Source organism: Channa argus, chromosome 11 (assembly GCF_033026475.1).
Source record: "Channa argus isolate prfri chromosome 11, Channa argus male v1.0, whole genome shotgun sequence".
NCBI lineage: Eukaryota > Metazoa > Chordata > Actinopteri > Anabantiformes > Channidae > Channa > Channa argus.
The window spans coordinates 7,157,018-7,180,805 of NC_090207.1; the positions used below are offsets into that span (position 1 = coordinate 7,157,018).

The following is a 23,788-nucleotide window of genomic DNA, read 5'->3' on the forward strand; positions in this document are numbered from 1 at the left end:
TCCTGCTTTAGAATCCTCCAGGGGGACACTGGATTTCTGCTGTGATAATAGCAGCAACTGACCCTGACCTCTCAGATTGACAACAATTATAGAGAAATACTGAGATACTAATGCATCACTCTACACACACTATGTGACAGTCATGAACATTTGTGACAACAAATGTCTTTACTTGTCTTCGGGTTTTAAACAGAACAGAAGCGTAGTTTCATTTGATTCAATGCAAACCTAAAACAACCGTATGTAACTTTTTCCATGTTTAAGTAGAGATAACACACGTCATCAATTCTGACTAAGTTTCATATGACATTCAGAAAACCGAGAGTGAGATTAAAAAAGTCTGCCCACTGTGCTAAGTGTCTCATTATGCTCTGTTGCACACAGCAAATTAGAGAAAATAAATCCTCCAAGATTTTAGATTACAATGATGAATCAAGATGGATTTCCTGCTGTGTAAATACCACAGTTTACCTACTCGCATTATTGTTATTTCTGCTCTGTTCTTTAAACGTTGTCTCTATTTCTCATGCACCTGAGAAATTATTTCTTAATCCATATTTCCCATACCTGCCAGACCATGACTTAAGACATTTTATGAATTGCTGATGCCCATTTTTCACTTTGGCACGCGTTCGATCACAAAGCTAAATAACCGGTTTACTATGAACAGTTTTGCGGTCTTCTCCCTCTGCACTGCAAGCCGCAATACAGACTATAATCTTAAAGCTGTGTAGAGTTCAAAATCTGCAAAAATAAATACTAAACAACTGAGGTTATTTTAAAAATGTGTGTTTTTCTACCTAGTGTGTAAAATTAAGACTAATTTCTAATTTCTTTGTGTGTAATTGTCTGTGTGTACTTCGAACTTGTACCTTGACCACGTCCACATTTGTCGAGCTGCAGGTGATCGAGTCATCCACCTCCCTCACCTGCCCATCGGTCTCTACGGTAACCACTTTGACAGGCACCGCGATGCGTCGCCCTGTAAGAATGGCCACATTCACCACCTCCGTGTCCTACAAAGAAAAATAGAAATATGTTTCTTTAATTAAAGAACATTGATGAATCCAGGCATCTGCCCTGTTGGTATGACATTTTACTGCCTTGATTGGAAGCATATATTCAAAGTAACTGGTGATTGCTTTAAAAATAAATTCCAGAATTAAATTGTAAGATTTAATATGTTCAATAAAAGACGGTCAGGTAATGTGTCAATTTATTACTTGTTTCTAAAATTGAAAAATAACTAATATAACTATTTACACTCAATATGTGAGCTGCAGAACATTTAAATATATATAATTAATATGTTGCCACATGAGCCTTTGAATATTTCCATACAAAGTGCATGGGAAAAAAAGACATGTCCAGTGATGTTAAAAGATGCAGAGGGAGAAACAGGAATAAACAAGTCACAAATAGACAAAGGGGGAGTCTTAAAGGAAGAAAGAGAGAGAGAGAGAAAAGAGAGAGAGAGAGAGAGAGAGAGAGAGAGAAGAAAAAAAGTGGTGATTATGAACCTCTGTATTATTGTAATCAACATGATTACATTTGATTAGATCCTTCCAACAAAAATGGCACAAACAAACCAACACACACCTTAGAGCGCTGTTTGCCAGCGTCAATCCTGATTATTTGACATTGAGATTTCAAGGGGGCATTTATCAACACCAACACATGCATGTGCACGCACACTCACACACACACACACACACTCGCACACACACATCTGATAAAAGAGTATTTTGCTGGGTGTATTTTGGTATTTGACTCTAAAGTGAAATTCAGCTGAGTAAGAGGCAAGAGGAGGATAAAGTAAAAGAAATAAATAAAAAAGACAGAATATATTTATATCTAGAGATTGAGGATGTATTTGGAAACATAGAAAATCTCTTCTTTTTTAGTCATAAAAAAAGTTTAGTTTAAGGTTAAAACATAAAATTGGCAGATTGATGGGCACAGTGCTGGTTCTGCTGCCTCATAGTTAGAGGTCACAGATTCAAATCTTGGCCAGTGGAGGTCTTTCTGTGTGAAGCTTGCATCTTCTTGTGTGGGTTCCCCCACATTCCAAAGACATGCATGTTAGATTACTTGGTGACTCAATATCGCCTTTATGTGAGTGTGTGTCTCTGTGTCAGCTCTGTGACTGACTGGTGACCTGTTCAATTTGCACCTGGACAATTGTCCACCGACAGCTGGGACAGGCTCCAGCACCACTGTGACCATTAACAGGGTATGTGGTTAAACATAAAAAGCTACATGAGGTTTATTTACACTTTTATGCAAGATAGTTTCTACTAACTCCAGTGAAAGTAGCTATGCTAACTACTAACTGGCTGAGAACATCAGTGTACACCGATCAGCCATGACATAAAGTACAATTCATGGACTTGGAGAACATATGAAGATGATTCATTTAAGTTAAAACTGTTTTTAATATTACCCATTAACAATAATGAAAGCTACCATAGCTGTGAGCCCCTTTATTAACATGGTAATGGACAGCAACCATTTACTAGTGTTACAAATAAATGTAATTACCATTTAAACGCTTAAACAAATGTTAACAAAATCCATTTGTTATCAGTTAGTCAAGACTTATTATCTTAATAAATAATTTTAATATAATGGTGTAATTAGATTAAAAAATGTATAGTTAATACCGTCTTCTAATACCATTTGTAAATGAATAGTAGATGCATTAGTTAATTGTCACTGAGTTGTACTTAATGCTAATTAATGCACTGAAAGATTCCTGTTGTATAAATTGCACAAAAGACCACAGATATACACATCAGAGTTGAGACATGTACAAATCTACAAACAACAGAAAAACACCTAGTAGTAAGTAAAGGACCACTGATGCAAACACACACACACACAAACACACACACACACGAGTTTAAACTCATGTGATTGCTTACAAGTTTTCTAATGCCCTATCCCTCTCTCCTGACCTTTACTTAATGAGATCTCTATCTCTCTCTCTTTCTATCTCACAAACACACTCCTACACACACACACACACTCAGACACTGTACAATTTATAATTCTCTAACGTTTCCCTCTGTTCTTCTTACACTGTTCAGAAATAGATACTTTATATACAGTACATCGACAGAAGACCGTTGTGCAGATGGTAAGAGAAGTGGGGACAGGTGACGAGAAGTGGGGACAAACAGGATTAAAAGCGTGCAAAGATGAAAGAGAGAATGCTGATGAGCAATATAAAGGACAAACAGAAAGCAGACGTGCAGAGAGAAATCAAAGAGAAGGAAGAGGACTGATGACAGGAGATAAAACAGATTTTTTTTTGCCTGTGCTCGTACAATATGTAGCTTATATGTGTATGTTTAAGTGTGTGTGTGTGTGTGTGTGTGCTGGGGAAGCAAGCTCTTGAAAGGCATAATAGTGCCAGAGAAAACATCATGTTTACATCTCTTCCATCTTCACCACAGGCCCAAATATGACAACTACAAGGGAGAAACACAAAAGGGAAATTTTTAAATTTTAAACTTAATAAAAACAAACTAAAAAAACAAAACAAAAAAACCTTTTGAATTTTAATACTTTTAACTGGCAACAAAGGAACACAGAGCACAACCCTGTCTCCACGTTTCTCTATAATTATCAACCATAAATATGTTTTGTGCTGTGGATAAAGTTTTATTGCAACTGGTTCACATTTCTTATTAACATAATGATGTTGATTATTTTGCACTAAAATATTCCATCTTACAGTTCAACATCCAGGCTTTGTGAATGTTGCTTTATTAAAATTTCTTATGGTTACTCTGCCTTTTCAGCAGTTTGTTAAGGCCTGGAAGAGATTGTGGTCTGGCTTAAGTGAAAAAACCTAGAAGTTCTGTCACTTTTAAACAAAACCACAAATGGTATTTTGGAGTCAAATTTGGGTCTGTGGTATGCACTCTGTACACATGCCCTCCACCCTAACCGCCTTCTTGTATCTCCATTTGAGTTGATAAACTAGTGCTTTGTTTTCATAATGTATGGGATCCCGGTGGCAGTTCAGTTGCATTCATACAGGGATGAAGGAGGTAGAGGCATAATATGGTGTCCATATTATAAAAACCACTGGCTTGTGTAATGGTAGACCTTAAATAAAAAAACTTTTTTCCTTGGATTTCTGACTGTTTTCTGAAGCAGCAATTAGCCAAACCCAGGTCGAAATAAAAGATAATCGCACTGAACTTGCTGCTTTTCTGCCATATTTGTACTCATAGCTCTGTATAATGTTGCTTCTCATTCACACAGACACTCACGCACTAATGATGTAGAGACAGTGCCTTGTCCGGGGGCATTTCGAGCCACTGACTCCACATTAGAGGAATGACAGATCTACTTTAAGCCAAAGCCACCTCTTAGCTTCAGAGGTCGCCTACCAATTTGGCAGACAACCTGTCAAACAGAGGCCACAACTTGGTTTATTTGAAGCCCTGTAAAATTTTAAACAATCCCAATGAGATCAGCTTTATTTAAGGGGATTGCTACAATCAGGGGGTTCCTTTTCCTGTCATTTTTTGTGTCAACGTCCAAATAGGTGCATGTAACAGTGAGGTTAACCGGTCACAGTAGTCTTGTTTATGTATTATTAGGTCCAGTAAAGGTGAAATGTGCATTCCAAAGAACTCGTATTTTTTAGTAGTTGCTCTATTTATCTGGCAAATTATAATTGCAAGTGCCATATTAACCTTCATGTTAATAACAGTTTGAGTTTTGTCAAGCAGTTTTTGGGCAGAATATGAGAGAAAAAGAAAGAAAAAGCAGGAAAAAATTAGAAAGAGTATAATTTGAAAAAAGAGAGAACGTTAAACAAAACAGATAAAAACACAGCATGAAGAGGAAAATCAAGGCGGAAGCAAAGAAGACAAAAAAAGAGACAAAGCAAGAGAGAAGGAAAGAATTTCATGCCTGTCCAAGGGAATTATTAAGTTGCTCATCAACAATTGGCTCCCTACTGCCTTCAAAAGCGGCTTCATAGTGCACTGAAATAAGCTCAGAGGAGTTGTGTGTGTGTGTGTGTGTGTGTGTGTGTGTGTGTGTGTGTGTGTGTATAGTGAGGTCTTTTGTGTCAAGTGTTCGGATGCAAGTTCATGTAGGTTCTTACCTGCACCTGTGCATGAGTTTGTCTCTTTGTGCATGAGTGGGTCAGAGATATGCAGGAAAACAGAGAGAGCAACAAAAAGGTTGCCCTTCCTGCACATGTCCACATCCATGCACTGACAAATACAGTACGTGTGCATGAGTCTGTGCACGAGCCTGTGCATGAGCCTCAGTGAAGCTTATCCATGCATGTGTGAGTGCGTGTGTGAGGTGTGTGATTTAAAGTGAAGCAACTAGAGCAAAAGCACCCATCACAGGAACACACGCACACACACACACACACACACATGCACACACACTGCTGTAAAAGAGTTGACACAGTAAAAAAACGGGAGCTTTTTGCTCTTCTGTACAAATTCAATTCCAACTGTGACTTACAATAAAAGTATGTAAGCAGTTCTCTTTCTGACTCTCCCTCTTTCTCTGTCGGACCATCTTTCATTTTTTTCTCACCCTCCATCTCCTATATCCTTTCAGCACACAAACAGGAATCTCTTCCATTCACAATGGAAGTGCTGTCATGCAGTCTATGGACGTATTTCCAGTAAACGCACCTACAAACACACACACACAAAACATATCAACCCTTGCTATGTTTCTGTTCATCCCTTAAATTCTCAAGTTATAAGAACATATACGAGTCTGACTCTCCCTTTGCTCTCGCTGTGACCGTAAAAACACCACAATAATGTAAACACTAAGGACTTGGCTAAACAAAACAAAAACAAAACAACAAAACTAGACAAAACAGCATTTTCTACTACTTAGTGTAATGAATTCAAATCTCTGAATTGTGCAATGTGAGAAAAAACGTGGAGAAAAAGCAAGTCGTGCTCTATAGAGGTCAACATCAAGTAAAACAGCAAAATTCATGTATTTTACTTTTAGGTTATAAAAGTATTTCTGTGATTCTAAGAAGAAGACAGGCTCCATTTGGCAAATATTGTGTATAAAGTTGAAGGTAATTCACATACTGTAATTTGTTTTGACATACATATTGATTTTTTATCATGCTCTTACCTAATGTGTAGTACTGTTTTTCTCACTCACAGTTAGGGGACACTGTGTTACATTAAAAGCAATCTATTACACAGCCTCCGGCCTTTGGCTATATTTCACTTCCCCATTGACTGACACATGTAGGAAACACGCACACACTGTTGAAAACATGCTACCAAATTACCTAAAAATACATTAAGGCCTCCTGTATTGACATACTAGCCATTTAGCTAATAAGAAAATTTGTGAATAGTGTAATTGTCTTTGTTAACCAAGGGGCTCACAAAGAACCGTCAGATACAGACCCTGTGTGCTCGAATCACCATTTTTTTGGGTGTTTGTTATGTGCATGGTTAAAATTGGAGAGACCTTTTTGTCTGTTACGTAACTTTTTTGTGCTCTACTAGAATATTTGTTTAGGTGAGGGGAAATATCTTTGATTTAATGTGTGGTGAAATATCTGGTGCTTGTCTTTTCGCTGCTGGAACACTGGAATTTCCCCATCGCGAGATCAATAAAGTCTTATCTTATCTTATTGCAGCTGAAATTACTCTTTACTGCATTAAATGTGTTAATGCTGTTGGTCTATCGGAAGAACACTGACATATAAAAAGAGAGAAAGGGGAGAGAATAAAGGAGATGTTGGAGTAGGAAAGAGCTATAGGTGATGGCCAGAAAAGACAGAGACAGATTTATCATTAATAGGGGCCTCTCCTTACTGCATGTCTTAACACAAGCAGAGACATACTAATGGGCTTGAGGTTAGGTAACTGTGCGAGGGAGAACAATCTAATGGGGTAATTTATTGAGTGTTTGACCAAGGGCAAAGCTGTGAAATACTACTGTGAATATGTGTGCTGCCGATAAAAGTATAAATGTGCTCATCTCTGTGCAAGACCTAAAGAGTGTGAACAGTTTACAAAAATGTGTCCAGAAAAGTGTCTGTTAATGCTTCATTAAACCGGTTTTGGTTGAATGTCATATCTTACTGCCTAGGGAATTTTATTTATGGCACTTCTCTTCCCCTACTCTTGTTTCTTACCTTTGACCTGACGGATTTGTCTAGAACATATCATACAGATTTCAGGCAAATGAGAATTTTGTGAAATTATTAATATGAAAAAGAAGGAAAAGGGAAAAGCGTGTTCAAAGGTCTGTGAGTAAAAGGTGAAGGGTGCAGACAAACAGTCATAGTGGTAATGAAACATGCAGCTGCACATTTATTCTGAGAGGCCTTGGCAAATGGTTAGATCAGTGAATTGTAGGTCATGCATGCAGGTATGTAGTTTGTAGCATGTTCTGTGGCCTTAATTAAGCAATAAAGGTTTTGAAGATGAACATAGGTGGAAATCTGATGTTACAGTTCCAATTCAGTTTTTACAGCTGGACTAACACTTTAATAGAGGTCGTTTGAGATCTGCTTATCTTGCTGCCCTGTCATAAATATGGTTTATAGGTATTATTAAAATCTAGTAATGTATGCAGATGGCATCAGTATGTGAAGATATGTGTGCTAATGCACTGTAGGTGTATCAAATAGTCAAAAATGTAAAACTTGAAGTGAAGTACTTCAATGATACTACGAGTTTAAACAAAAGCAGCTACTTATGAATAGGGCAGGCAACTTTGCAGGAACTGGATTCGACACACAATCACACTAGAAACACACTGCACATGAAAACAAAAAACATTTCAGACTGAAACATTTTAAGCACAGAAACATATTTATCGCAATGTGATGCAACACATAAGCGGCAAGTGTTAACTGTAAATTTTAATTTGTTATTTACTCTTTATTTTGTTTTCCTCAGGTTATTCTGTTGTCACATCTGTTCAACGTGTATTTGTACAAAGTATTTTCAGTGTGTTTGTGTGCGTTAGGACTCAGCTGTGAATTAAAAATTGGTTGAAGGCATTTAGCTGCAATTTACTACTTTACTACAGAACCATTAAACAGTGTGTGTGTGTGTGTGTGTGTGTGTGTGTGTGTGTGTGTGTGTGTGGGTGGTGGGGGGGGGGGGTTTGTAGCTCTGTAAAGTATTTTAGATTTTACTGCTTTTTATGTACTGCAAATGCTACTGTCTGTAATAACCCTAAGTATTCTTACACACACACACTTTACAAGAGAACGCAAAAGTTTCTATTTAACTGTTTTAAATTGATTTAACCAAGTTATTACAACTCAGTTTGATGCTTTTTAAATTTGATTGGAATTTTTGCAATTGTAATTACTGTATAATAGCCTACATATAACATTAAAGGGAGATGATAAGTTGAAGTATAGGGCACTTTAATTTGAACAACTGCAAGAAGTTTACAGGACTTCATTAATTACACCACTTATCCTGTGATTGGTCACACAGATGCGGCTGTCATTGGGTAGGAGGCAGGGTACAGGTCTAGCACAGATCATTAGCCCATCACAGGACCACACAGACAGACAGCCATTCGACCATTTCTCGTCACCTGTCCCCACTTCTCTTACCAACCCTGATCTACTCCACAATCATAGAGAAGTAACCATTTTAGAGCAAAACCCTTGAATTAACAAAACACTACTTAATTACCATCTGTCCTACTTCAAATATTTTGGGTTAAAAAAGGCAGCAGGAAATTAAGCCTGTGCATTACCTGGACGTAATTTAGAGAATAGAAAGAGGTCACAAGAGCTTTTGTCCAAACTGATTACTTCTCATAGTAGGTTTCTGACCGTTGTCAAGTAGGATATAACAACACCTACCAGGAATAATATTTGATTTATGTTGATTGGTTTTCTTGGCTCCCTCTTCTTGAAGACTGTTTGCAATAAAGTCCTGAAAAAGTCCTGTTTTAAGTCTTGTTGAAGTAAATGAACCTGGACTCCAACTGATATTGTATTACAGCAGGGTGTCTGCCTAGTGCCACAAAAGTCAATACAGTTTACAAAAAATAATTACAGATTGGTTTTCTAACATGCACAGGCTTCTATCATCAATATCACATCAGTTTTTCTTGCCTATGAGCACAGACAAAGCTTTACTGTGTGTTTCATGCAGCACATTTTATATACCACTCTGATTGTCTGTCATTTATACAATTCGTGGCCACTGTAAGCTATAAAAAAGAAATTAGTTGTTATAATTTTGCCTTTTTCTGTTTTTAAACTACATCGCCAACAGTGACACCTCCTTTGTCAGATTTACTGTGTTGCTAGATCCCACCTCTTTCATCAGACTAGTGGGAGGTAGAAGCTTGCCTACTGAACTACAGTTATGGGAGATAAGAACTGACAACCCCTGTATGATTGGCTGTCAAATCGGCTGTGTACAATATAAATCATTTGCCTTTGAGTTATCTGCCAACCTGTGACCAGCCTGAAAACAGTTTTCCTATTGTTGCTTGCCAGTTTTCTTTGTTCACGTGGCTACAAGAGGAGCCTCGTAACCTAGATACTTAGACTCCTCTATCACACCTTGTTGAATCTCCTTTTTGGGCAACATATTACAAATGTCAAAGTCTGTTTGAAAAAAACAAAACAAACAAACCAAAAATCGTATCTTGTTTTCTACTGTGTTCCACACAGTGACACAAATAAAAAGAAATTTGTAACATGAGAATAAAAAACGTGGAAAAGCATGTCGCATTTCAAAGGAAGGAAAAAAGAAATATTTTTAATGAAAATCATCAAAGAAGAACACCACAAATATTTAGGGGAGGGGGATGAAAAAAAGGTTAAAATAGTGAAGAGGAGGGGAAAAAGACACAGAGGGGTGGGAGGGAGAGAGACTGATGAGGGAGGTGACAGCTGGGCGAGCTGCCTAGAGAAGATAGAGGTTGTGTGTGTGTGTGTGTGTGTGTGTGTGTGTGTGTGATGTGTCAGGGATAAATGGCTATTATCACTATGACAATGTTAATTACAGCCAGACTATTAGGCCTAAGGAGTGCCGGCTCATTTATTTGGCTGCAACACAGTTGTGTGTGTGCGCACAATTGAGTGTATGTCTATGCTATTTTATATGTAACTTTGTGTGTATGTGAGTTTGTGATAGCATCAAATCTATTTGTTAGACAGAGTAATTACTTCAGGCTTTAGCCAAATGCTGAAATGTTTCTTGTGATCTATTATACTTCAAACTAATCACTACAAACTGAGCATGTGCCAAAATTCTACTCTTTCATTAGGAGTTATTTGAAGATGTATAGAAGCCATGTTTTCTCTCTGTGGAATGAAAAGATATTAGTGCTTTGCCGTTTAGGATTTTCCCCCACAAGAAATATAAAATGACCAGCAAAAAAATGCATGACCACAAAAAGACACTAAACAAGCATAAACTGACACATAATGATTAGAAAAAAAGTATAAAATGTCAAGAAAAAAAATTGACAAGAGATTCATAAGAATGTTGTTGTTTTTAGTCATTTTGTGTCTCTTTCAACCCGAGGATTCCTACTGTATATACGGCGGAATGAAAAAGTTTCCCCTTATGTTGAAATGGGAATAAGAACATAAAATTTAATGCACTTTCAGCTACAAATGTTTCTTTATTGTCTGAAGTAAAAAAAATGTTTAAAGAGTATATAATAGGAAAATTACAGTAAAGTATTGAAAATGATATCAGTGCAAAAGTTTGCATCCCCTCAAAAATCTTCTAGGTAATTAACTTCATTTATAAACGTTGTGTGAAGGTCTGTCGACCCTTGACGTTTGATAAGTGGCGCCAGATCTATTAAACAGTACTTACACTTTACACTAAAGGGGGTAGATTCCACAAGCAGACTCAAGCTGTTTGCTGAGAGCAACAAAAAGCTGCTTTCACGATGACATGAAAATGAAATTGGTAAACCTTCATAAAGCTGGAGAGGAAACAAAAATATTTCAAAGCATTTAGGGATACCATAGCAACTGTGAAGACCATAATAACTGAAAGAGGCACTGGCAAACTTGCTTTAAAGCTACATACGAATTCACAACAAACTGCAGGGGACCTGACAAAGTCCTTAGAGGCAACTAAAATAAAAGTTCACATCTCTGCAGTCAAGTCTGGATTGTTTGAGAGAAAAGCACGCAATGCAGGAAGCCATTGTTTACAGTTACACAAGCTTGGAGTTTGCTAAGCTGCATGTGAACAAAGCAAATCTGTTTTAGAAAGATTATGTGTTGTTAAATTATGTGGTCGTAACTACACAAGGAAAGGAGAGGAAGAAGAGAGGCTCACTGATGTTTTGGGGCTGTATGTCAGCATCAGCCACTGGAACTCTGCGTTAAGGGGGGTGAATAGATTTAAACCTGTGAATAGATTTAAACAAGGCTGTTCGTGGCAGACAACAGAGCGATCTGGTAGACATGGAACAATGACTGCATATCTTTGTAAAGAAAAATGCCTACTCATCTACTTTTGGGCACTCAAAAGCATGAGTTTAAGTCTAATTTGATGAACGGCAGCTGCTAACGAGCCAGTAAGGGTATCTGGGAGTCAATTATCCTGATGCTGGATGCTGGAGCAATTAGCACATGCCTAACCTACCTCCTTCCTGTCCTACTGCCAGCATGGCAGGCAGAGGTTGCATCAGTGGACAAACACTCATGAACACACGCACAAGGGCACTGGCACACACAAAGCACACATATGGACGCAAATGCTAATGGGGCCAAAAGAGGACAGCATTTTTCCACTAGTAATTATACACAGAGATAATTAGAGCAGGTAATTAGCAGGTAGCTAGAGCTTTTAGCGTTTCATGAAAAAACAATTATGAGTGGAAATATAGGGTGTACTCATATTTAGTGTTTAGTATGAATGTGTGTACAGTATTTATGTATTTCTGTGTGTTTGGTATTTGATATAAAACTGTGTATTTGTGTGCTTTTGACTCGGTTTTACCTTTGAAGAATGAGATCAACCTGTGGCAAATGGCAATAATTGTATTTGTATTTTCAAAAACACAAATTAGTTCAACGAAAATTTTACAAAAATCGTAAAAGCTTAAAGATGTTTTACAAATGACACAGACGTTGTAGATATGTAACAAGTTTTTAAATTACTAAATTGTATCTAAATATGACTATAAAATATATTGTTTATTTCAGAAAAACTAGGACGTTCTAGCCAACATACAAGGACTGTAGCTTCCACTTGAATCCATCCAAGAACTGCTGCTGTTATGTGACAAAACCCCTCTAAATTAACAAGTTAAAGAGTATTTCTTTTATTATTTCGTTCCATTAGTATGCCTTAACTCCAATTTCTACATCTATTATTTGTCTTCTTTTTTATTTTAGACATTTCAAAAATAAAATTTGCACTACAGCAGCACTTAAGGCCAGTCAAAATGGATAAGAGCACTGGCTAAATGCCTGAAATACAAAATGTAAATGCAAAAAGCAGCTGACATTTTGCTTTCCTGTTCACAAATTAATGAAACACAAAAATGCAGGGAGAGGTGGAGTGGGACAGAAATGGATGGATGGAGCCGGTTAGGGAAGGAGAGAGGGAGAGCAGGAAGGAGGAAAAGAAAGACAAATTAAATGGAGAGTAATTTTGAAGTCGAATTGAGACAGAGAGAGATGAAGGGATAGAAGGGGGGGGAGAGAGGGGATGAAGAGATTTGGTAGATATGAAAGCTAACAGCCCATCCAACCACACACACACACACACACACACACACACACACACACACACACACACACACACACACACACACACCACTTTTGCAAAGAGATCCTAGAGAGAATTGTACTTTCAATTTCCAGAGCCCTAATTGCATTAGCGCTGCCCTGCTCTCGTCTCCTCTCTCTCTCTTTGCCTCCCTAACGTCTCTCACTCTTTTCTCTCTTCCTCTGTGCTGCCCGGGACTTCCTAGGGACTATTACATGGTGCTCTGTGCCTCTGCTGAGCCCTCCTCTTCCTCTCCATGTTTCTCTACATTTACTGTAGCCCTCTCTACCCTCTGTGCCTAATTTCCTCCCTCTCATGCTCCATCTTTCTTTTTCCCTTTTGTTTCTCCATCCTTCTCTCCTTTTGTCTCCCCCTTTTTCCTTCTATCAATTAGTCAAAGCCCTCCCTTCCTAATCTGTCTATTTTCTTTCCTGCCTATGTCTATTAATTTTACCCCATCCCCCTTTTCCCTTTGTCCTACAATCTTTTCCCACACCCTCATTCTGCCTCATTAGTCCATTTTTTCTTTCCCTTCACTCTCTGTGTCACTGTATCAGTCTGTCTGTCTTTCTCTCGCCCACTTATGCCAAATCTACTTAGCTAACTGGGCTAGAATACCTTATAATATTTCACTTTGTTTTTTTTTTTTTATCATTGTTGTGGGGCAGCACTGAACCTGAATGCTGGGATCAGAGGGTCATTATAGTTCTAACCACATAAAAGCCCTGGTGGCAAGACTCTCCTCTCCCCTTTAGATTGCTGATGATGTTCACTTGAGCACAGCACTCAGTCCCCAACAGCTCCAATACAGCTGTTTAGTAGCCCATGAGGACTCTGTGGATGGACTAAGCATCTCTCGGCTGGGATTAAATGCAACTGAGCATGAAGGAGGCTGTTCTCAGTTTCTGATTTGGTTCGTAGGAAAAAGTAAAAGTCAAATCAGCAAATCCTGTCAGGAAGATAAGAGCTTTTTGTCGTCCTCTACTTCTCAGCGTATCTTTCCACTGTCTCTAGCAGTTCTTTTACTCACAGACATCTAAAATTACAGTGGGTTTCATGTGGGTTTTCAATGCAACCATGAGCTACAGTGGAGTCTGATGCCAAGTTATTACATGTTTTAGTGTCTGCTCTTTCTATCAGAATATAATCAGCGGTAGTGTTTGATTGGATTAAAAACCTGCACACATTAAGTGCTCTTTGGCACACATTCTTCACATGGGAGTACTTTGGCCAAACAGGGACCCAAAATCCCTTGTTTGGCCCAGTAACTTGCCATACTTTCATCTAGAGAGCATATAGTCCTTCATCCTGAACAGAAAGGGCAAAACAGATGATGTAACGACTGCAGTGTATATTTTTATTCCATCCAAGTTTGGTAAAAATCTCTTCTTCACGTTGTTGCATAACTTTGCTCTCTTGACTTGAGAAAATAAGCGGCATAGTGAGCTGGCAACAGCAAAGTCTGTTTGATACAGATATTATCACAACAGAAAGAATATGGAACTTGTGCTAGAAGCTCTATCAACAGCAAAGTTATTTGAGATGTTGGAAATGTAGTTTTTACTTTTTTTTCACTTTTTTCAAATGTTTTCAATTTCTGTTTTCATGCTTCCTGCAGAAGGTGGTGCAAAACCCAGCATGCCACAATCACATCATCACCGTTGGCACATGCCGCTCAGCTTTTGAAAGTCTGCAACTCACTAATGCGTGCCTCCCTGGTCGTAATTGACTTATTGCACAGAGGGAAACCAGGCTCAACCACTTTCTTTTCCATACCTATCCAATATGCATCTACCATATAACCATATAAGACAACAAACATATTTATAAAGACTCAGCTTACATTAAAAAAATAAATATAAAATACACTCACCTTTGTTGGGAGACAGTACTTTGTTTTATAAAGCAATGAAGATTTCATACAATTCTTTGATTACAATAAGTGACAAGAGCTCAGAACTGACATTTACATCAGTTGAATGACTTGTGCAACTTAAAATGAAAAAAGTAAATGCTCATACTACTCAACACACTTTCGCTAAGAGCAAAAATACCTTTTCTTGATTGTTTCACTGACTTTGCATGCATCTACTGCTCTTTTTTTTACATTTAGATAGGATGTAACAGTGGGGACTTCCTCTAGCCTAATAGAAGGTCAGCAAATGACAAAAGCTAACAAACTCACTTTTCTTACTTTAAACAGTTCCTTGTTTTCTACACACATTTTTAAACCCCTACATTTCTCTATTTCTGTTGACTGATTGGAACGAGCCAGTGCCGCTTGGTATGGTAATGAACCTGGAGCCCAGGACATGCAAGTTTTCACTGACCCAAATAAACACACGTACACACACACAGCATGTGTCATATGTGTGTCATATGTGTTGATGGTTGATATTGGGTAACAAGCAAATACTGTAAATGCAAAGATAAGAAGAGCTTGAGTGGAAAAGTGTAGAAAAAAAGATGAAGCTGGCTTTTCTGCAAACTGAATAGACATACAGTACTCAGTAAGACAGCAGAGCACAAGGTTAATAGCCAGAATAACAGAGTAACATTAGTTAAGACATCATACAAAACTACCCCCGAAGTGTCAAATTATTATTACACACCCTGAAGGTTTGACAGACAGAACTTTCTTGATGTGTACCCTTTAAATGAATATTATGAAAACTGCAGGTCTATTGTGATTTGATAATTGCCCTGAAAAGCTCTTTGTCTCAAAGTAATGACTGGAAGTGAGATTTGTCAAAGTGACAACACCATCCTGCTTTCCGTTCCCTGCTCCTCTGGTTTATGATTTGTTGATTTTATGAGTCATCAGAATAAATGTGCTACTTAGTTTTTCTCTAAACAACAAATCTGGCAGCTGTGTGGGTTAAAACAAACAGAGGGAACCTGGGGAGTGTGTTTGTAAGAGTTTTCCTACAGTGTCTCACTTAATGTATGTGTAAGTGTAAATTAGCAACCTCAGGTATTTAGACCACTGCGGAGACACACACACACACACACACACACACACACACACACACACACACACACACACACACACACACACACACACTAGTAAAAGTGAGAATACAATAGAATGGGGCATAATAAAGAAACTGTATGGGGGAAAAAATGTTCTTAATAAACACCCATACTGTGAAAGTTTATAATTGAATTTAAGTGTGGTGTCTGTGTGAGGGCCCATCAACAGAGTAACTCTACGGTTTCATTTTCCTTTTACAGAGAACCAATCAAAAAAGCCAAATTAAGAAGTCACTTAGAATAAGTTCTGCAAGAAGGACTACACATGTGCACACGCACACACACACACACACACACACACACAAATAAACGTTAATAAAGTGTTTCAATTAAAAAATTCATTTCGAATCAAAACCTCAGAGAGAGGTGAAGGCATTTGGAATAAGAGGGAGAGGACAGGCATGAAGATGAGAATGCGGGAGACGGAGACAAGAAGAAGAGAGAAAAGTGAAAAAGAGAAAAGGCTGCAGCTAGAAGAGCATTGAGAAAGGAAGGAAAACTGATTGAAGACACCAGTAAAGGAGCTAATCAGAAAGGGAAGAGAGCATAAGAAACCAGGAGCAGAGCAGAGAGGAGCTGTAAAAACTGTCAAACCCAAAAAATCCCAAGACAGGACAGACAGGAGGAAATTGAGAAGAAAGAAAACTCAACTTTTTTCTTTACCATTTCCCTCAGTGTTACAACATACACATCAGGATGTCAGTAATCAATTAGAACATCAAAGCTGTTTAAAGCTCACAGGTTATTTGCACATTGGTGTCAATGTATGAAACATACAAATTAACAAAACTTTTACGTTACACATTTAAATACGTAACGTGTTCATGTCCAGCTACTTTTGTAGAAGGGAGAAACTATTTGTCAGTCTCTGTCTCTCTCTTCCTCACTCGGAAAGTGAAACAGCCTAATTCCAGGCAGAGGTGTGTAATGGTGCTTGCAGGGAACATAAAACAACATTATTACTAGTCCAATTTATCAGCTGCTAAAACACCTCTACGAGCACGGAAAGTATGGCAGGTCCATTTCTGACCTCCCTTTCCATTCTGTTTTCCCCTGGCTAACATTACACATTGTTCAGTCCCTCTTCCTCTGTTCATTTGTCTCCATTACTCTCCCTAATTAGTCCGATGACAGAGACGGACCTCCTGTAAACCAGGTAAAGTCAAAGATTTATAGATGTAACCATCCAAAGGCCAGGGTTTTTTTATTTAATCACACAATTACTACATCACCATAAACATAATTCTTTGTTTCATTAAGAAGCTGTGATGATGCCTTTGGTGCTGAAACCTGGGCAGACTCCACACTCCCTTCCTACCTTATGCAAAGACACAGCATAGACTGTTGGTACAGTTCATGCCAATCTCAAGAATGGCCAATTTAACCCACGGGAAAATGCCTGAAGACTGTCTTTGCCTTAATTTGCACTGTATACATGAAAAATAAATAATACAATATTAGTAGTACGAGTAGTACTACTATTTTTTAAACCCAATGTACAGAAATGGAGCTCCAATTACTCAAAATTTCTCAAATAATAATATTAATACACATAATATTATAGCATGCTTGTTTAACCTTTTTATTTGTATCTGTAGATATGCTACATTGTCTCTAAATGAACCGGCTAAAGTACAATGCTGAATGTCTTCATCTGCTACCTGGTGAACAAACCACCGTAACTTAATTTAAAAAAATGTCTAATTCTGTTTCAACAAGCACAAATACTGTAACCTGGCTATCAACAATTTTTTCATCTGTGTGATACTCGCAGCCGATGGGATTACAGCCTAAAGGTTCAATTTACACACGTTCCAATCGCAATGTAAGTGGGGTGGGATAAAACAATTGCATCTAAAATCTACAGTGCAATGGCCAAAACTGTCTATTGTGTGAGGCAAATAGTGGAGGATTAACTGCCTGTGGAAACTATGAATGTTGTGGCTTTTAGCGACAGCCTTAAAATAAATTAGGCCTCACCATGTTTGTGGACTGTCTATCAAGTCGGAGAAGGCAGACTGGGTTAAATCAAATGAAAGCTTCTCACAAAAAACATCCATTTTGTTCATTGACTGGATGCTGCTGCTGCTGCTGCTGCTCCTGCTGCACTGGTGGTGCCATTCAAAAGATGACTGCAAGGCCACTTTTCTATGTGGGAAATTCTTATTTGCACTAATCTGACAAGTTTGTATTTCTGCAGCTCTACCCCATTGTTCTCCTTAGGCAAAAGAATTCAAAGTCCCCTACTTTACTTCTGGTCACCAATGTCTCTGTGAATGAGCTGGTAGATAGTTTGTTTGAGGCAGAAACGACGGGAGTGACTTAGGAAATCTGCTACAGTGGAAAAACCTGTTTATTTTGCTGGTTGAGGGAAAATAAACTTTAACTTAAATTGTTAATACTATTCTGTTTGCATAATATAACATATTAGATGACGTGCTACTAGCAGCTGAAGCATATTATTGACTTAAAAAGGATCAATGGCTTTCAGCTTGTCCCTTCAGGGGTCGCCACAGCGGAACGTGTCCCGCACCTTGATTTTACATAAGTTTTTGTGCTGGATGCCCTTTCTGACGCAGCCCCCCATTTTGTCCGGAGTTTAGGACCGGCACCAATGGGGCCCTTGGTGGCTCGGAGGGGCCACACCTGGTGTTGTGCGATTCGAACTTGCGGCCTTCTGCATCCGACGCCAATGGTCCCCTTGAAGCATATTAGCATATTATTAAAATGTGTGTGTTAGAAAAAACAAGATGTAAAAACCTTAAAAGAGACAAAAAACAAACAGCTTCCATCTAGTTTTCCTCTTGTGTCGATCTCTTTTTGTCATTCGATCTACGTGAATATCACTCTGTGGCTCTCTTTTTGTCTACCCCCCACCCCCCAACCTCACCTCTCTTCTCTTTAAAAGATGAAACCAATTTTTCAGCCCCCGCAGGAGACAAATTACTCCTAATAATCCCTCGTTTCCTGAAGAGGGCCTCTTTCTTTCCCACTCAGACAAGAGAACAGAACCTTAATGGATATGCGGAATAAGGAGGAAAATGTCGGAAAGGGCTCAGTAATGACAGGCACTGTTCTCGTTTTCATTGTTACCTCATAGAGAGAGAAAACCCTGCACTACCACATCAGTACTTATGAACATCAGTATTGTTGATAAGCTGATTTTTGATTTGGGCGATGGTGGATGATGGCTGAGGTGCAGATAAATTATCCAAACAGATCAGACAGAGAAATGCAGTTTCAACACCAGCTCTGGGTGCTCTTGGTGCAATTATTTGTGATGCTTCATTTTTTTAGGCTGTTGATATATGTAACAGCTGCAGATTGCACATTTTGTTACATCTTTGTACTTCTGATATTGCAGCTTTGTTCCAATCCTAAGACGTACAATTGTATAAAAAAGGAGAACGCCAGAATGAAAGCTTTTACGTCCAGTTCTCTTTGAAGACTCCAGCTTACAATTTCACTCATTCTCCATCATTCTCGCAAAGACCCAGAATAGCTGGAGCTTTCATCTCAGTGACTTATCCCAGGGACCCCTCTCAGTGACAGACACCCTAAACGACCAACGACCAACACCTAGTCAGTAGTTCTGGTAAACAAATCAGGAGCGCCAAATGGCTTGTAATAGCTGCTATTTTGATGCTTTCATGTAAAGGAGAGGGGAAAAACAGAGATGGAGGAAGAGAAAGTGGGTAGGTGTGTGTACATACAGCATGCATGTGTGGGTGCATCGGCTTTAGGGGGAGAGAGTAAAGGTAGTCAGACCATATGCTACAAGGTAGACTCATTCACTTATGGAAATGGCTTTTTACAGTAAACAAGACAAAACAACTCTTAGAAATGACATTTCTACACAGCAACAGCAAGTACACATTACATACAACTTTAGGGTAAGGAAATATCATCAATGAATGAATCTGCAAAACATTCAGCAAGACTGGATTCCATTTATTTTCCATATCCGCTTGAGGCACTAAACAATATTATATGTCTAGGCCACTCAAAGCACTTTCCAATGATAACACAGGACAGGCACTTATTTTCTTTTGTAATATTTAACCAGAATCCTCTCCGAACATTAAAATCTTACGGTTTTGTTGTTTTCATCCTGCCTCTTTCACCTGTCAGAGTCACTGTAACCTGTAACCTCACACCCCACCGACACTGTTTCAGGAGCAGAGCAGCTTGTTGGGGTGCAGGGTAAGTAGGCTACGCAATTTGTTCGTTGGCTGTTGTTATTTCCTACTTCATTATACTGTAGCCAACAGACAAAGTCTACACAAATGAGATTAGTGGATGTACTTCATTGTAAAAGAATAACAAATTCACCCTCATAATTATTTTGTGCAGATAGCAGGAGAACAACTCTTCTCCTACTTGAAATGGTTCAGAGGGGGATAAAAGGAGAACGTGCTACCTGATGGGTGAGTTGTACTATTTTCAGAGTTGTACCAGACGTAGCTTCAGTCATATGTAAATACACTAGAAGTGTGTCTTTAGCAGCATCTGGGACACTTATGAAACATGCTGCTCTACATGTGGAGGAATCACCAGCACTGACTACAGTGGCAGAGATCAGCAGGTCCCAGCAGGAATGCCGAGTCAGCCTTTTTCACCTTTGTCTCTTGTAAAATAAGCCACTTTACTCAACCTGTCTGACTGTTTGTTTGCATTTGTCTCATCCTCCCTGCTTACACACTGAATGAGCCTTTCTTCCCCACAGGAGGCTGGATGGTTTGAAAAGAGGGAAACCTACTCTGATCTTAAGATTCACGAGATCTTAACTGAACACGGGAGATTTTTTTTGACATGTCAAGCAGTGTTTTTACCACCAAGTGAGGGAATAATTTTAGGAACAATAGTGTTCATCTGTCCGTTAGAGGTCTAGAGACTTCTTATGAAACTTTTATGAAGATATGTGTTAGCCCAGCACTTAATAAATCATCTAATGTATACACTCTGCCACTTATCTGATCCACAGAAGATGATGACAATGATGGAACAAAAACACACTTTACACAATGGAAAATTTCAGAAAAGCAAAGATTTGTCTTCATGTCAAGGGTTGCCATGCCAACTCTTTTAGTAACCAGGGAAGTAAGCAATCTGTCGTGTTTAATTCCCCCAGTGGATAGTTACTGTTGAAAACTTTAGACAAAACAGTGTTAGGAATTGATTTGAGGGCTCTTCAAGGCTGCAATTTTAGTCCAGTTGGTGGAAGATCATGCTGACTTCAAATTAATCTTCTGAGGTATTACTATTGTTATTATGTAGGACACCGATACAAAAATAACTATCTAAAACTAAAGAATCACATGTAAGTTAAATAGTTCTATTTATACAGTGACATACTGTAGGTTAAATATGCAACAAATACCGATGAGCATTTTCACTGAAATTATATTTAAGATTTGATGGAACAGAGATGTAGCCTTACTTATCCCAGAGCTCCATTCACACTGCCCCTTTTGAAAAAGTTAGCAAAATCCCGACAGCACTGCCATTTGAAATGATGGTTTCAAGCCTGCTTTTTCCACTGTGTGAAAGAGACAGGGGTTGCAGAAGCCCTGAACAAAATTGGGTTTTCTCACTAGGGCTTTGCTGTTTGAAGGAGGGCTATCAGGCCAGATTAGCTCTACCTCAGTGGTAATGGAACTGGGAGCATTTTGAAAAGCATCCTCCTCCTCACTTTTTAGCCTGAAGGTTCTTGGTTGCTTTAGCCAGAGCTGAAACGTCTGTTGTGGGATATGTCTCTTTTGATCTGTGGATGTATGAAGTAGTGGTAGTATTTTATCTGATTAGGACTGTTACAGATTTAAAAGCACTTTTAAGTTCACCTGACTCTGTCTAATGAATGTAAATACAAGTTCAAAGTCAACATTCCAAAGTAAAGAATATTTTTTTTTCTGATAGAAAGCTTAAAATTTTACTTCAGGATTTCTTTTTACTGTAGGGGAAAGGTGGATGGCACCATCCCACGCAGAAAAGTGCATAAACATTTTTATTCTCTAACACTGCTAAAAAAAAAAAAACTCATGGGCGTTGTATCATCCTCACCTGCTGCCTATGTTGACTATTTCCTGTTTTAAGTCTGTACAAACTGTGGAAGTGAGTTGGCGCTTAGCGTAGCAACAGTAAAAAAATATAAATCTAAAAAAAAAAAAAAAAGAGTCATGTAAATTGTGTTTTTAGAATTGTACAACATTAAATGCTTTAATTTATAGGTATTACATTTTTTTATGAGACAAAATTACTTATATTACTTAATTATTTACTTATATTGTATGTAGTATCCCTTGCAAAACACATACCAGCCTTCGCTTTTAACTTTCAAGTACAAAAAAGCAACCAACAAAGTTTTAGTTGTTAATTCTTTTTGTTGTGCACTAAACTACTTTTTGGTAATGTGTCAAAGCTTCTTTTTAGAAATTTAGACTGAATTATTGACTTAAAGGAACAACGAAGGTTTTGGATCGACATTAAAAGCAGCAACTGAAAATATAACTTTCACTGTGCTATATTTTCCCTAAAAGTTGAAACAGTGATTCTAGTGGTAGAAACTGGAGGAAACAAGAAACTGTCAAACAGCAGCTACTGAAGATATGAGCTCAGAATAAACATAATTTTGATTGAGATTGTCCTCCTGCAAATAAAACCAGGTAAAACTTTCCTACATACACATTTGTGCATAAGAGCTACAGTGTTATTGTAGGAAATTTTGCTACAAGGAGCTTGGAGTGGTTCAATGGGTCAACAAACCCACAGGGCCATAGATTTAGTCCAGTGTTAATCAGCATGTTGCTTGCTTTGTTGTAACAAGTCATGTGACATGAGTGACATCACATACAATATGTGATGTATCAGGCAAAAAACAGGACATTTTATTTAGTACCTAACCTTGACTTAACTTGATTTTGAGTTTTTCTATGTTACATATCTGTCTGTGTTAGCCTAAAGCTATCTGCACATGAATTTACATCTAGGGCAATTTTCTGGCTGAACTGATCACCCTGTCATATCCTTATGGCATCGCTGATGTTTTTACAACTGAAATTTAGCTCTTTTCTCATACTCGACAGTGAAAATATCAATAGTAACTTAATAGTAATCTTTCTGGGAAAGTGCAAGTTAACATGCGCTTAAGTTAACCTTGAGTTTAAGTATTAGGAATGAGACCTGCCAGCATGACACTTGCGTAGGAGAAGCAATTCTATAAGAAGCTGTGAATTTTAGTGGATAGTTGCATATATGTGTCTGTGTGCATGTATTTGCATACACAAAAAGGGTCTCAGCATGAGAATGTCTATACATGTCAATTTTTTTGTACTTGTGGAGCTGTGTGTCTATATTTATGAAGCTGCTTGAAACCTATGAGAGTGAAACCTGCTGTGTGTGTGTGTGAGACCAGGAGGCTTGTAGCAACAGGAGGGGGTAAACAAGCTGGCCTTTGCAGCATTGATTACCTAAAGGAAGGGGATGGGATCGGGTGGCAGCAGGAAGGTTAGGGAGGAGGAAGGAAATGGAGGGAAAAACTCTCTTATCCAGTTTAAGAAATGTGTGTGTGCTGCTGGGTACATCAACAGCTGAGGGATTTCTGTATCTGTGCTCATGTATCATGTCACCCCTTACCTCAGCCAGTGGTACAATGCCCTGTATGTCTGCATTGCTGATGTAGAGGTGGGAGACTTTCTCCGTTTGTCTGGAAGATGTCTGCATGCCAGCTGGGTACTCGACACTCCAGTGTAGAGTCTGGGTGGGCACCAGGTTGATCACATTATCCACCTCAAAGTCCAGCTGCATCACCTCATATGACGAACTTTCCAATCTACAAATACAGGAAGAGGTTGGTTGTGAAGGCTTTGATAAACCGATTGTCTAACTAATGATACGACTGACTGCCTTAAACATTTCATCATGTGATTTGAGCAACTAGTGGTACAATAAAACTATCTGTATGTGGAAGTAGTAAATTAACGTGATTAAAGAGAAGAACT

General features: G+C 38.4%; 1 protein-coding gene across 2 annotated transcripts in view; it reads right to left on the reverse strand.

Annotated features, from left to right (window-relative positions):
- The window catches only part of si:dkey-215k6.1 (transmembrane protein 132C), a 216,077-nt gene that overhangs the window by 38,440 nt on the left and 153,849 nt on the right, over positions 1 to 23,788 (reverse strand). For both annotated transcript variants that reach the window (XM_067521854.1, XM_067521855.1), the window contains exons 5-6: positions 23,424 to 23,619; positions 873 to 1,016 (exon numbers count right to left, since the gene is read on the reverse strand). In XM_067521854.1, coding sequence (XP_067377955.1) covers positions 873 to 1,016; positions 23,424 to 23,619 — 340 coding nt within the window. The remainder of the gene's footprint in view (positions 1 to 872; positions 1,017 to 23,423; positions 23,620 to 23,788) is intronic.